Raw genomic sequence first — 16,120 nt, forward strand, 5'->3', positions numbered from 1 at the left:
TTATTGAATCTTCCTGTGACAAGTGCTTACAGACTAAAGAAGAGCAATTGGAGAAGCTACCCTAAGGCAGGAGATGTGAGCAAAGCAGGAGCAAAGCTTTCAGTTTCCACTGGTTGACTCATGTCCACTGAGAATTGAACTTGGAGAGGTCTCCAGAAATTCAGTTTTGCTTGCTGTAATGTTTCAGACATGATGAGGAAAAACATGAAGCAGAATAGTGCAGGACACTCAAAATGGCATCTCCGCTGCAGCTGTCACTTTGCTGGCTTAGAATAAGTGATCAAGGTTTAATGTTTCCTTATTTAAAGAAAGGTAATAAAGCAACTGTCTTCATCCATGAACACTCATTTCTGTTAAACGCTTGGAGTTCTTCTTTCTGCTAGGGGCACAATTTAATTCCAAATGAGTTCCTATTTCCTAAGCTATGCACATAGTGTTGTAGTGTCTTGCTTCAATAGGTATGGCATCTTCTATTCTCCTGAGCCCGTGCTTTCATTGTACATGTAAAGCTCTCTCTGACCTAAAGTGTTAGATAGATTAATAAATAAACAAGCAAGGCCCAATTTAACAAAAAATAAATGCAGATTTAATACTTTTTCTCACTGTTGCACACATCCACAGAAAATGTATGGTAATTTTTATATCAGTGCCAATTACTGAAGGTGCTGCTTTCAAAATCAGGGAGGTTAGGCAAAGTCAGGCTGGGTAAGCAGGTGCTTGTAGCTTAGTTACCTGAGCAAGGCTAGGGAAACACTGCTGATGAGATTTTGATACTGTGAGATGATCCAAGTAGCAATTCTGGCTAAATCTGATAGTTAATGTATGCTGCAATTTATGGTTTGAATTTAGAGTAGATGTGTGGGAACTTTGTTGTTAGAAGTCATGGTACTTTTCCCATTAGGAATTTTGGCTGAATGATTAAACTCATAATTAAATGCTAGCATGTTATATAACTTTATATGCATATTTTATTGCACAAAGTTAAAGACTTAAATGGAGTTCTACTGTAGTGATCATAATCTGTTTTGGGACAGTCATTGTCCAAGTTATCTTCTGCTCATTGAAATCCTCTTGGGATTCTGTAGTCTGAAGGCAGCAGGGATCAGTATCTCCCAACCCCCAGATCAAAGGAATTTCTTGGGGTTATTCCATTTTGGTTTGGTGTCCTTTTTTTTAATCTGTTGACAGCAAAGAGATTCTTCAGTTCCTAGGTAGACAAAATTCTGCTCTGACTTATTTGCAGCCCTTAAGCATAGAGTGGTTTATAAGAAAGACAGGAATAGGTCATATAAGATGAGTATATTCTCCAGCTGGTTTTCAGTACTTGCAGCTATTCCCATTTGGGGTTTATATTGAGAATGAAACACAGGCAAACAATTCTCCTTGTTTTAAGGCACTTCATGGGGACCGTTCAGTCACTGAGCTTTTCATTTTCCTGATAAGTACCTGTGGTTTTCCCATTGCTGTGGAGGGCTGGAGGGAAGGTCTCTCAGAGAGCAGGCTCCTCACAGCTGGCTCCAGAATGGGCTGGGGAGATCATAGAGCAGCTGTGCTGATTTTTCTGTCGCTGGCCTTTTTTGCTTAGATGTTTGTTGAAGATGACAGGAAGGAAACTCTGTGTAAAAAGAACGATCACTAATTACCTTTTGGAGTGAAAACTGAGGAGGAAATGGCAAACCAGTGTGACAATGGTATTTCTTGTGAAAAGGAATATTGCCACAAGAAATAATGTTCTGTTTCTTACATTTATTCCTCCTGTTCTTGAGTTCTACATTTTAAGATGCAATGATTATGAAGAAAAATTAATAAATGTATTTTTGTTTATGTTGCAATATTGCAAATTATTGCAAGGTCCATATAGTAAAACCTTAAGAACAGCTTTTGATATGAATTTTTACCAGAAACTACAGTTTGTAAACCAAAATTTTTCAAATTTGATTTCAGGTTTTAGGCTGAGCACTCAGATAAGATTTGTGAAAGCTGTTTCTAAACAAACAACCCCAAACTTTGGCCAGATCTCCACTGCAGAATGTCTTGCCAGCAAAGCACTATGTATCAGCCAGGGGTGTGGAAAAAAATCATACATCCCCGCTGACATCAATATGTTGGCGAAAGCCCAGGTGTGGATGCAGCTGTGCAGGCAGAAGAGAGCTTTTATTGGCTTGACTGATGTTGTTTGGGGAGGTGATGCAACTCGGCCAGCAGACAAACTCTGCTCCTGGCCCGCGCTGGCAGCGTAGGAGGCTCCGCCAGTGCGGTCCCAGTGTCGCGGCTGCGCTGCCAACCAACCCTTTGCAGCAAGAGAACTGGAAAAAAAGGCCCCTTTGAACAACAGAGGGACCTCTATAATTTAGTTTTTATAAGTAGTCGTCGATGAAGAACAGAGCGGAAAAAGTGATTCAGATTTTAAAATTAAAGTTTTAATGTAAAAAACGTGTTTTAGTTGTATGGCTTTAAGATGTCACTGTCCCTTTAATGGCTGGCTGTCGTTGAGTTGCAGGATTTGAGACCTGCAGGACACCCAGCACATGTGTTTTGTAAAGCCTTTAAGGCTTGTGAAGGTATGAGTCTCTCTGGAAGCACTGAAAAACCTTCTGTCTGTAAACTTAGGAAGACAACTATAGTCCCATTTACATTCCCATCATGTTTGAATGTGACCACTGGCACTAGAACATCTTCATGTTTAAATAGAAGTTTAAATTTCTCAGAATGGAGTGTTTATGTTTTACAGACAGACAGAATTAGGATTCCTGCTCTCTCTACACACAGACACACATTTTCCTCTCTTGCCTTTGGCCAGCTGGTGACAAGATTTTACAAAACTCCGGTTCTTCATAACATAGAAAAACAAAAATTTTAAGGCAAAAACACTGTAAGAAATAAAAGCAAAACCAAACCAAAGATACGGAAAAACTGAATAGAGGCTCTTAGCCTTTCATTGTGATTTAGAAATAAACCAGTTTAGATGAAGACAGGTATGTGTATGTTGAGTTTTCTGGCAGCTGTACGTGCACATTTTGAAACCGTAAACAGAGCAGTTTTGCATTTGATCACTGTTTGCATTTTGAGAACTTCACTGAAGGCTTTTTGAAGAGAATTTCACTGTGCCAGACTAAGTTTGTTCTGTTGTGAAAATGTTTTGAAACTAGTTGCTCTGTCATTCTGCATTGCTTGTAACCCTAAGAATAATTGCCTGGCATTACTGGAAGAAGAGTGATCTGACAGACTGACTTGTGCTGCTATTGTTAAAATCCGTCAGTGTTTCCATTGCAAACTTGGAAGGGAGCATTTAATCTTTTTCCCTGGAAGAAATTCTAGATCAGTGCTTCAATTCCAAATATAAATATTTTGGAAGAGATTTGATGTTTCTAAAAATCTATATTAAAAACAACAAAAATCTCTAACCCTATGGCAATGAAATATTGATACTTAGTTTTGAAATGCTAAATGATCAGGAATGTATTTAATTCTTTTTTGTAATTTTCAGTTCAATTAAATTGGGCAGCAACACTGTTACTGCTTATCAATGTTGATTTTATAGCAAGTTTTGCAGTTGGCTGTTCCAGGCCATTATAGCTGCATAATAAACTTTGCAACATGCCAAATTGGAAGATTTCAAAACCTTCCTAGGGAAACACAAAAAAGAAACACATAATTACCATAAAGTATCTGATATATAAGGCATGTCTTTGTACTTTTCTCCCACTCACACTTCCATTCCAATTTCTTGAGGTTATGTCCAAAATAGTTTTGCTTTTCTTGTGTGTAGTTTCATGAGTGCTCTAAACAGAGGTGAACTCTAATCCTTTCCTCTCTGCCTTCACATTCCTGCTCCCTGCCATGTGACAGCCAAAGCTTTTGCATAGTGCAAAGCCCACATGTGGTGTACCAGATCAGGGAAGATAATTTTTGTCTTCAGTATGTGGCCATACAACAGTTTGTACTAATCCAAGGAAGAGGGTGGCACTAGGATGGGAGCAAGTGAGTCTACATTGACATCTCACTTTATATTCCATTTTATTTTTTCCCCCTCCTGTGCCTTTCCTCTGTATTCACGGGGCAGTTCTTTGCTATGAGTTTGTGGTGGAACCTCAGGCCTTTGCAGGAAAGGAGCCACGTGCAGCCACTTTGTCAGTGAAAACCATGGAGTCACAAGATGTTTACAGGCAACTTCAGTTCTCTAGTATATTTTTTAAAGCATTCCTCTCTTACAACACCACAGGCAGGTTCATAGTACTTTTTGTACCGTGCCCTGCTGTACTTCTGTTAATGCAAATGATTTTTCTGCTGTAGATTTCCTCTAGGATGTTTTTATGTTCCATTGGGGTCTGATTGCAAGAGCAATAGGGTTAGATATCTTGAGGAGTAGGTAGAAGTGCTTCTGTGCTTTTCTCCTTTTGAAACTTGAATTTTTTACCATTATATAGAGCCTTTTTCTTCATAATTGTGAATTAATCCACAAATATGGAGATAGACAGCAGTATGAAAGTTGTCCCAAGGCACACCATTCATTTAAAGTATTTTCCTTAAGCTATTTGTGCTCCTTCTCTATCCGTGAAAAAATAATAGCAATATTGTGTGATGTACTAAAATCCAGAAGAGATAGAAAAGAGGCTTCTAATTGTTTTTGTATTTTTTGATAGATTAAGGAAGGAGCATGGTCTTTGTGTCTGCCACAATTTGACATGTGAAAGTCATAGTGATGTAAACTTTGTACCTGCTGGAACCTAGAGGAACAATAGTTCCTATTTCATTTTCACATGAGATGACACAATGAAGAGTGATAAAATCCTTTGAGTAACATTCAGTGGAGGTTATATATAATTTGACCCTGTGTCATGCATCAAGTGGTGGTTGGAGATATTAGGATGTGCCTGTGAATCGTGTCCCAAGTGTGGTGTGAAAGCAGTTGTATTTAAAATCCGTGGGTAATTAGGAACAGGTTGAACAAAGTGCTCCACATGGTAAGCAGGCTGCTGTAGATGAGCTGATGTGCATGCTGTGATTGCTACCTGTACTTTACTCTAACCTGCTTTTTCCTTTGCAGCAGTCCATTGTACCAGCCCACCCAATGGCTCCTCCTAGTCCCAGCACCACCAGCAGTAATAACAACAGTAGTAGCAGCAGCAACTCAGGATGGGATCAATTAAGTAAAACTAACCTTTACATCAGAGCACTGCCTCCAAACACCACTGATCAGGACCTGGTAAAACTATGCCAACCGTAAGTACTACGTTTAAATGTAAATTATAATGTCATACCTTAAAAGCTTGCAGTAGGTACCCAAGATGAGTGTTTGGATTATGAGGGAAGAAAACCAGATACTTAAACAAGCAGCTTCATGCTGTGATATGGTGGCTGGTTTCAACTTTGTTGGCAATCAGAAAGAAAGATTGTTTGATGCTTTAGAGAAGCAAAGAAAGTGAGAATACAGTGGTGAACTGAAGCAACCAAGTGCTTTTGTAAAAGCTGTGATTACCCGTTGTGCTGTTGAAATCACAGATTAAATTAATACCTAAACATGAAACTTGCTATTGAGAACCTGCATAGAGAGTCTCTTCTGTTCACTGCTAAGATAATTTGTTGATACACACTTGAGTAATTGTTCTGAATCACTGTCAACTACAATGTGCATTTGAAGGCATATCCTAGTTTCAGACTAATTTATGGCTGTACTTTGCTGCACAATTATTTTTAAGATTAGAAATAGTTGGTCCATGTAAGAATCCTGTCTAGTGGCTGAAGTTCTGGGTAGACTTGGTTTAGCAGAGGGTTTTTAGGCAATGTTGTTAACCTAAGATTTTTTTTGCTTAAGAGAGTTATTTGTTCTGTTTTTGAATTTTTACAGCAGCACATGCCTCTTACTTTCAAATATGGGTTATGTCTCAAAAGACTGTGCAGTTGGGTTGTTTTATACACTGTTTAAAATCACCTGCCTTAAATGGTTTACTGGATTTTTAAAATGTCTTAGTACTTCTGCAATTCATAGTGCACTGTCTGGATTATTTTGAAATCAAAAGTACTCAGCTAAATTTTCAATACTACATGTAGGAAAACATCCAAATCTGTCTATTTTGGATGAAGAATTATTAAGATTTGAATTTAATACTACTGCTGAAATTTAAAAAATAATTTTGTGTTCCATTTTGCAGATAAGTAAATAGACGTATACAAAAATAGAGCACAACACAAATAAGAAAAATTGATAGCAAAACCTGTAAAATTTGGATCCAAGCTTATGTGAAGTACCTTTGGTTTTGTATGTTGCAAAAAAATCTGATACCTAATTTATAGAGGAGATTTTCTTTTTTTAATTTAAAAAAAATCAGAATTTCAGAGTAGTAGTCACATAGAAGTCATCTTAGTATTATAATACAAATAGCTTGCTCTCAGATCTTTAAAGAAAAAAAAAATCTATTTGCTTATTTCTCCAATAGCAAATGAAATCCTTGTGTTTTGCAGAGAAGAGAATAGATAATCAATCTTTGAAAAGGCTTGTTGATAAATTCAGCATCTTTACAACTCCCTATGTGACAATGACCTCTTGTAACTTGAATTTTAGTTGCAAATGCATGTTTTACAGAAGCAGAGTTTTCCTTCCCGTTTTTGTCTTTTGGACTGATGAAGAAACCTTGGCCTGTACACTCATGTTATGTTAGGACAGAGCTGTGAGGCTATTTTGCACTGGAACCACCCCAGTAGCTACTATTTGTGCAGTGGTTACTATAGCTCCTTAATCTCTTTCTGAAGACATTTTGGTTTGCACAGTCTCAGATGTCATTGATGCATGAACAGCCTAGAAAAAAATATTTTTAATTTAAAAAATTGCTGTAACTGGTCCCCTTCCTCTTAAATAACCAAAGATTCCAATTTTCTTGTTGCTGTTCAATATATAACTGTAGTTGGAATAGTATGAAATGTATAAATAAAGAACAGACAAAAACCTCAGCCATGAACTTGTTAAATCAATTCTGATGTGAATCTACAGACATGGAAGGTTATGACATTTATTCCTGTGAGATATTTCCCTCCTAAGGATTTTACCTAAGAGGAAAGGAGATTGTCTCCATTCTCCATTTCTGCTGAGGAAGCAAGTGAGATGTCCAGAAACTTTAGGTAGGACAACATAATCCCTGAGCAACTAACTGGATTTGGCAGTAAGATAGAAATGGCAGCTCTCTCCCTGATCACCGAAGCTCAGTAATCCACTTTTGTAGACCATGGGAAGTTTCAGATGCAAACCTTTTCCTTCTTGTAAATCTGCCTAAACTTCTAGGATGTAGAAGGCAAGATATTCTTCAAAGTGAACCTGCCATGTTCATTTTTTAAGCTGAGATAATACCAAATAAATGGAGAATAGAATCTTGGACACACAGAAGTCAATGAAGAGACTGTTGTTTACTCCAGGTCTCTGAAATATTTTTTTGTCTCTTTCCAAATTCCCAAGATTTTACTGAGAGGCTTTTAGAGTAATTTTAGCTCCTTTTCTCCCTATAAAGTGGGTCTTGGTATCCTAAGAGGGTGTCCACTGCAGTGCTTGGTGCTAGCAATAGATAGAAAGGTTGCTCTGCATTTTGTAGAAGTGATGTTGCTAGTTGGCAATAAGCAGCTTTTGGTGGATGTACATAAAAAGGTCACTGGCTTGTTTTGTGTCTTTTGGCTGATGTCAGACAAGACAGAGAAACACATGTCGGTTGAGGAAATAATGGTTGGAAAACATCAATGTCACTGCAAGTACCAGAAACATCCCATCTGCAGAGATTTTTCCTTCTGATCATCATGGACTTGTATCATATATGGTCTAGTGAAAAGTTATTTTCAATGATGGTTATGGTAGAGAAAGATTGCTTTTGACAGAATCCCTCAGAATACAAGCTCGAATAATCTACAGAATTCTTGTGTGGGGGATCGTTATACTGTGAGTTTTATTTGATTTAGTCAGGATTTGCATTAGTTATTGTCATGACAGCAGTGCTAATTTTGGCCATGTTTTTACTTTGTTTAATTCTTTAGAAAAACCCCTTATCAATTATGGAAGTATTGGGCTTGCTGTCCTGTTGTAGCACAGCTGTGCAGTATTTATGAACACAGTGAGCAAACGTTCACCAGCTTTGTGGAAAAGTATTTTCCTGGCAAGAGCACAATTTGCCAGTATACATGTCTACAAATCTGTCTCCACCTTCAACTGATTGGTCATTTCTGTTTTTCTATCAGGTGAAGCTCTTTTCCTCTTTTCCTGGTTGAAAGGAGCACATTATGTTTTTGTTGTGAGGGCTTGGGAGCATGGCTGTTTTTCAGAGCATATTTCTGGCTTTTGTGTGGGAAATGAAGCTGCCATGTTTCTGAATAGTTCATTCAAACTTGAGCCTGCTACTCCAGTTCTGCATTGAGAAACAAAATTTCTTCATATCAGTTGTGCCAGAGGCAGAAGTGTGGGGAGGACTAAAGTAGGTATTGTTTGTCACAAGGATGTCATAACAGTCAGCCCAGAACCAGAGGAGTGTCGGGGGGACATGATGTGACTCAGTCCTGGCCATAAGAGCTTCCCATCAGGGATGTGGGAGTAGGCAAAGCAATCAATGCAGTGGCCCACAGGTCCTGTCTTTTCTGTGGGAGGCTGGACAGGAGCAATCAGCTAAATAAGACAGGAACAGAGGACAGGAGCCAGTGAGGTTTGGGAACGTCTGCAGGAAGCTGCCTGACTCTGCTGTGTGGTTTCTTTTCACAACCATATAGTGCCATTGCATGGGATCTGCTGCAGTGAGCAAGCCTCTGCCATGAAGAGCTGGTTTGACAGGGTTGCTGAAGCAGTGTTTACTTCAGCCATGCCTAATTGCACTCCCTTCTCCTAGTGTGGATATCAGTACTTGATATGCTTTCTTCAGCTCTTCAGAGGGGTTTTGAATATATTATTTAGGCTTTAGCTATACTTTCCTATTTGGTGACTCTTTAGTAATTTCTTTTAATTTATTGAATATCTGGATCTGAAAATACAAGATTAAATCCATTCCAGTTATTCACTGAAATTGTTGAGCCTGCTTATCTGATTAGGGACTTACGTGATTGGGCCTTAGCAGATTCAGCCAGGAGTTTGTAACTTGCTTTGACATGTTTTCTAGGTGCTTTCCAGACTCTCACTAAGCACTGTGCTTTGCTGAGGATGACATTTATGCTGAAGCCACATGGTTCCAAAGCCCTGTACTTTCCACTGTCTAGCTTATGATTTACTTGCTGGCCTGCAGCAGCATTGTGTCTGTGTAATGCTGTTTCTTCAAAAACCTCCTTTTGTGAAATGTACATCATTAAATGAGGATGATGCAGCAGACCCTTCATCCTCCTGACAATCCCCAGTCCCTGGGTGAGATTTCAAGCTTTGAGGCTTAACCTAAGTCTCCTCTGTTCAGTTCAGCATAAATCATTTGGTCAGCCCACCCTTTGGTATTTTCCCTTCCAGGCTGTTTTCTCACACTCTGCTGCTTGTATCAAGCTGTTTGTAGTCTATATGATATTTTTGAAATCGCTTTTTCCTCTGGATAGTTTCACTTAGTTGGCCTTCCCCCTTAAGTTATCACTGTAGGGTCATATTGTGGGTTTTTAATGGGATTACATTCAGGAAAGCAGCTGCTTTAAGATAGCAAAATATAGAATTACCACAGCAGGCCATTGTTCTGTGCCAGGATGGTTTGCACACAGAAACAGAACCTTGCAGTGGCTGCCTTTGCATATGTGCATTCTGAAATCACCTGTCTTGCTGAGAGAGTAATTTAAAGGTTCCTTGCTAAATACTCAGCATCATGAACACAGGCATAGCTAAAACTGGCAGGCTAATGGTTTTGTTGAAGCATATGACCCAGATGTGATATACAGCTTTGTTTCCAAAACATACTTAGTTATATACTCCAATGTTTCCCTGTTTTGAGGCAAGATAACTTGAAAGTTGTTTCAATTCCCTGTTCTCAATACAAGACATATGTTCATTGTCATGTGACGTTCATTAACATATTAATGTTTCTATGTTCTTTGCTGTGTAATTGTGACCTCTCCCATGTTGCCATTTCTCATCTCCTTCAAACGTACTTAGGACTGAAAAGAGGTGAACTGGAGCTCAGACATTTACTGTAGCAAGGAGCTGGCACCGCTGTGGTCACTTAAGATCAAGAAATTTGTTCATTTTACTCAGCATGTCTCATTAGAAAAAAAAATGCTGGACTTTAGAAAATAGTCTGAACATCTCTTGTCTTTAACTCCTTGGGAGCGTGATCTGGGCAGGTCATTGCTGGTTAGAAATAGTTATAGCACATGAACAACCCCTAAGTGGCTAAGTGGAAGTGGAATGGAAGTTTTCAAAGACAACTTCTCCAATTATCTTTAAAGTATTTTTTCTTTATTCCTTTTTCCTTTTTTCTCCATTTTTCTTGCATTTTTCTTTCATGGCTTGCTGGCTGCAGTGAGGTATTGCATTCATAATTATGTGGAATATGACTTCATGTCATATAATTAAATGTGATACATCAGTGTGTCTGAAACTGTTCCCTTTGAGAACAGTATTAATACTGATTATTTTGTAGCAGGAGCCCTTTTTAGGGTAGAAAGAAGCTGTCTGCAAATTTCTTTTTTTCAGTTATGTGTGCATTTTTAGAAACAGTATGATTTCATACACATCTGAATAAATAACACCAGGTTTACAAAATAATATTTGGTTCTAGGAGGAGAGAGATTCCTTAGTGATTGAGCAGTATGTGATTTGTACTGCTCAGCTTGGTTGTATAATACCAGCATCATGTTTTACCTTTATTCCCTGTCTGAGGAATGTGGCATGGTTTGGGGTTTATGTTACCTGCAGTAGGTTTTCTTTAACTGCACTTTTCACTCAGTTTTGCTCTTCAGAGCAAACGTACCCCCCAAGGATGGTGAAGATGTGCTCCCTGGATGCATTCATTGATTGTGCCAGTGCTGTTACCTGTACAGTGGTATGGAACACAGTAGAGAAACAGCCACAGGAACCCTGGGACCAGATTTAGCTAATCTCACTGTGTTCTGCCCAGCTGATGCACCCAGTTTCTCAACCAGACAGACTGCCAGAGGAGGAGTGGCCTGCCACTGTGGTGCGCAAACTGGCTCTGCTGGCTTCTGTCTGAGCTGGTGAGGTTCCTGTCAAAAATATGTATCCCAATTCTACAGCTGAAAAGAAATAGAATTTGTTATTGTATGTTCCTTTTGCCAGATGCACCAGAGAGATGTAGGCCTGATATGGAGGCTGAAATGCTCCTTTTTGCCAGGGCTTGACTGCCACATGTAGCAAGGCATTTGCTTGGTATGCCATGGGAACTGTGATTGGCCTGGAGATGTGATGCTTGGTTTAAATAGTCACTTCCTTTATTGTTTAGCAACAGATCTCAGCAGTCATGTCATGATGTGTCTAGCCTGGCATGATGTGAAGGAAGACTGTCTATCTTCCTCTCAATATTTGGACTTTAATTAGATAGAAATAAAATTCAGACAGCTTTGCATTCGTGATTAAGTGAAATCTACACTGTAATTCTCTCTGAGAAGTTCTAGGATGTTTTTTTCACAGCAATGCTTTCATGTTGAATGTTATTAGGGACCCATAGCTATTTTCAGGGAAATTGTAGTTGAGAGAAAAGTAGAAAAGTTGTCCTATCTTCCAGATGCAGATAATCTCTTGACATGCCTCAAATTTAAAACAAGACATGCCTCAAATTTAAAACAAATATAGTTTTAATTTTCTCTTTCCATTTTTTATTAAGCAAAGATTGTAGTTTTTCTAAGTCTGTATTTTGTTTAGCCTGACTCAAAAGCAGTTCCCCTGAGCACATTGTTTAAAAAACAAGTAATCCAAATACAGAACTGCAAAGGAACTCTGTGTTTCCCTGTGCTCGCAGATGTGGAGATCCAGTGATTGCAAAACTCTGTCCCCTGGGAGATGAGAGTTTTGTTGCAGTGTGGGGCCAGAGGAATGGTGATCCCATGGAATTTCCTTGAGGAAGTGGGGGCGAGGGAGGAGAAGAGAGTGGAAGGAATGTTTCAGGCACAGCTGCTTGTGAAAGGAGCACTAGGAAAACAGATTTGGTAAAAGTTACCACCACTGAAGATCTCTTCTTGGAAAACAAAAAGCTGATTTGGTAGTGCAGGGCTGGATATTTGCTGTGCAGAGATGCAACTGCAGAACTGCAGGAAAGAAATGTCCAGTGGCAGCTGTTGGAATGTCTTTGATCAGGGTCCCAGTCCCCAGCTCCACAATGGCTGGGACCTGATGCAGATGGGAAGTGATAGCAGCAGTTATTCACTGGCATAACCAGTAATTCAAGAACATTTTCAAGGGGATAGTTTAATTCCAGTGGACTACTAAAAATGTTAACAAGTACTAATCAGGCTTTTTAGTGGGTTCCATGATGCCAAAAACTGCCCCTTCTGTCAGAGACCTCTTAGGCAGGCGTCTTAGTCAGAAACCAGTCCAGAATTGACTCAGCTTAGAGCCCAAGTTGGTTTTGGCCTCAGTGTGCTTACATCAAGCTTGTCCTTTTCTTCAGGAAACCATTCAGAGTAGAAATCAGGATCAGTATTTGCAAGTAGGTTCTTATAGCCAATGTCCAATACCCAGTTATCACAAAACTTGTAGAAATCTCGTTAAGTCTTGACTTTGTTTGCTAAAGGTTCATTCTGCTTTGCTCTGATTTCTCTAATGCTAAATCCTTGAAATTAAAAAATGAGACATCTGATACTGACGTGTTAAAAGGCCACTCATTTTTTTTATAACCTTTTAACCTTTTTTTTACCCACATTATTGCTGAGCTACATTTTGGGTTGACAAACAACAGCCTTTAACACTTTGCAACCCACATAATAAATACTCATATTTACCTGCAGAATGAAAGCAGTAGCAAATATTGGTAAACTAGTTGGATATAATTAATTAATTAAATTCAGATCTTGCTACCTCCAATGAAATGTGTAACTGCGGAAATAGAGAAAGCAGTGTTTATCTTTAAAAAAACCTCCACAGAATATTAAGACTTGAACCTCATTTTTTTTCCCCCAACTCCTAAAATTTTACCCTGTTTTGACATTCAGAAAATATTAGCTGTCTCAGTTCAATTTGAGCAGTTGCCTTATTCAAGGTTCAGACAAACTCTGTAGAAAATTAAATCATTAAAGGGTTACTGAGAGAAGAATTAGCATTTGTGTGTCTGATCTTTGTAGATAGATGTGCTGTACCTTGGAAAATAAGTCAAGTTTTAATTTGAATGTTGATGTTGATATTGTTATGATACATGGACACAGAGAAAAAAAACCACAAGTGAAAACTCAAAAAGAAAAGGCTTCAATCTGGGGTCTGTTTTGACACTGTTACTAATACAAATATTCTGCTTGAAATAACCTGTGTGAGTTGAGTTAATCATTTACAGGATCAATTGCAGTGGAAGAAATATGTTCTGATTTGTACTCCTGTCCTGCACCTTCCATTTCCATTTCTTCTCTTATTTTACCAGAAGAGAAAAATTACCCACCAAAATGTGTGTAACTTCACTTTTGGTTATAAAAAATTGCATTTAATTAACTGATCATTTTGGACATCTTAACTGAAATATGTTAGCCTAAAATGTGTGCTCTTCTTAAATGCTTGTTTTCCATATTCTGTGCAGTTGTGTAATTTTGTATGTTATCTTTAGCAGACAGAGTCTGAGTCAGTATTTGTTCCTAGGAAAACATTGTGGCTTAGGTTTTACACATTATTAATATTTCTAATCCTAGTGCTGCTTTTTGGCTTACGTGTAGTCACTAATAAGCTTTCATAAGTCTTCTCAAAGTATCAACAATTATTCTGTTGCATTAATAAGGACTTCAACATCTGAGTGCATGCAATACTGAAATAAGTGTTATGTTAATAAAAGATCTAAAATGGTAAGAGAAGAGCTTCATACAGGGTAGTAAAGATACATGAGAAACCTCAAATCTTTTATTTTTGAACTCTTAATGTCAGAAATAAATCTAAAGACTTGAAAAAGGTCCAAACTACTTATTTCTGGTTTCAAGGACTTTGCTGAAAGGGTAGCTGAAGAGATTTTGGAGCCCGGAGACAAGCATGGTTTTATAGTTCAGTATATAATTTCATTTAGTGTATACATCAAAGCCCAAAGAGACTGCTGTGCTCACAAACAGAAATGCTTCCCCATGCCCCAGAGATGATGGCAAGCTTGACTGAAGCCATCTGTGTGCGGTGTGCTCCCAGAGGCCTGATCCTGGAAAGCCCAAAGCACCCAGGACCCACTGCTCCTGCTGCCAGCAAGGGTTGGAAACCACTCCCTGCTCCAGAGTGTGCAGGGAGGATTCGTCTGGTGCTGAGGGCTGAGCTTTCAGCTGCAAAGGTGCTGAGTGCCAGATGAACTCCACGATGGCTGGTTCTTTTGGCACTGCACTGTGGTTTCTTCTTTTCAACCTGTAGCTGTACCCCAGGCAGAAATCTCCCCTGTGTTGAGGCCTGAATGCCTTGGCTGAGTTCTGGAAAAGATATTTGGCAGAGAGGAGAGAGACTCTTTCCCTTCAAGACCTGAGGGTATCAGCATGGTGGGGTATCCAGCCGAGCTGATGTAGCAGTCTGCATTTCCTTTCCTCATCACTGTTTGTGATACTGTTGATCTGGAAAGGTCTCTTTGTAAATCATTTGCCTTTCCTCTCCTCCTCCCCAGAGATCCTGTATTTAAACTCTTACATTTCCCATACTTGAAGCTACATGTTTTTTATTGTATGGAAGGCTTTGTCTTAAGTTTCATTGCTAAGGCTTATTTGTTGCCAAAAGTCTGTGTGCTACATTTTGAAGATCTCAAATAATGAGAAGGAAAGTCTTGCTCTCTGTTCCTTTTTCTCTGTGACAGCTTACAGGGCTTCCACATTTCAGAACAGAGGTACAGTACTAGCAGAGAAACACTGTTAAGCCAGGACTGCTGCTGAAAAGTCCATCATCACACAAAGGCCTCAGCATGGATGTACATTTTAAATGTAAATTAGGATCAATTCTTTTTGAACATCTTCCAAATATTCAGAGTTATGACATTTTAAAAATACACAAGAACATGTCCCAGTCCTCTGTTCTTCCCAAGTGAATTGCATATTACTTTGTTCCATGGGAAATTCTGAAGGTTTTTTCCTCCCATTTTATTTATTTCTTAATTAGTTATATATTTGTTAATTATCTTTGAAGTCTATGGACTTCAAAGGATACTTACTCTGAATTATGCAGTTTCACAAATTTCATTAAATACTTTTAAAAGAGTGGCCCTTCCTGGAAGAGGGGACAGCTCTGACTACCACTGGTAACCGTTTCCCATCTAAAACTTGAACTGAGATCAAGGTGATAATCTGAGGAGCACAGGCTCACTGGTCTGGATGTAGCTGAAAGGTGAGCAGAAGCAAAATTTGACTTTTAAAGGTAACTGGTTACTGAACAGTATGCTAATAGTGAATATAGGTTTTGGGAACATTGTTCATTTCTTTATCTCACGGGATTTAAAAAAATATAGTTCAATTAGAAACAGCAGAGTACATCTAAATATATAGCTGTGAAGCCAGATGCTCAGTTCTTTGGAATGTTATAATAATATACTAATAGAAACTCTACTGAAAAGGGCATCCACTGCTATTTATATCACCACAACAAAATCAGTTAATTTTTTGCCATGAAAAAGGGGAAAATAATTTCTGTTTCTCTCTATGAAGATTTTCAAGTCCTTGTGATAGAAAATATCTGAGTGCCTTTAGGGCATCTTAGATTTGTCCATCATTTTCTGGTAGTTACTGTGCCTTGTTTTGTCCTTTTCATAAGTGAGAGATGGGGAGGCAGAATAAAGTGCAGAGGAAAGAGTAAATTTTCAAATTTGTGTGTTGTAGTCAGGAGGTAGTATTTCTGAGGGCAATGCTTTCTTCTGCTCACTAGTGTCTTTTCCAAACTTTTGCTTTTTTCACAGGGAGAGAATTTACAAGAAATTTAATTTCTCCTCAAGAATTTTGCTGGGTTTGTATTTGGATCTGGGTCACAGGTGTTCTGCCTTCTTTAGGACTCAATACTTCTGTTCATGCTTGTGCCAAAGAGATTTGACAGCTC

At 38.7% G+C, this 16,120-nt stretch overlaps 1 protein-coding gene across 6 annotated transcripts in view; it reads left to right on the top strand.

Annotated features, from left to right (window-relative positions):
• The window catches only part of RBMS1 (RNA binding motif single stranded interacting protein 1), a 141,419-nt gene that overhangs the window by 71,622 nt on the left and 53,677 nt on the right, over nucleotides 1-16,120 (top strand). For 5 of the 6 annotated variants that reach the window (XM_030952045.1, XM_030952046.1, XM_030952049.1 and 2 more), the window contains exon 2: nucleotides 5,048-5,223. In XM_030952045.1, the coding sequence (XP_030807905.1) occupies nucleotides 5,048-5,223 (176 nt within the window). The remainder of the gene's footprint in view (nucleotides 1-5,047; nucleotides 5,224-16,120) is intronic. The other variant, XM_030952048.1, reaches the window with a different exon arrangement.

The sequence above is a fragment of the Camarhynchus parvulus genome, chromosome 7 (assembly GCF_901933205.1).
Source record: "Camarhynchus parvulus chromosome 7, STF_HiC, whole genome shotgun sequence".
Classification (NCBI taxonomy): Eukaryota; Metazoa; Chordata; class Aves; order Passeriformes; family Thraupidae; genus Camarhynchus; species Camarhynchus parvulus.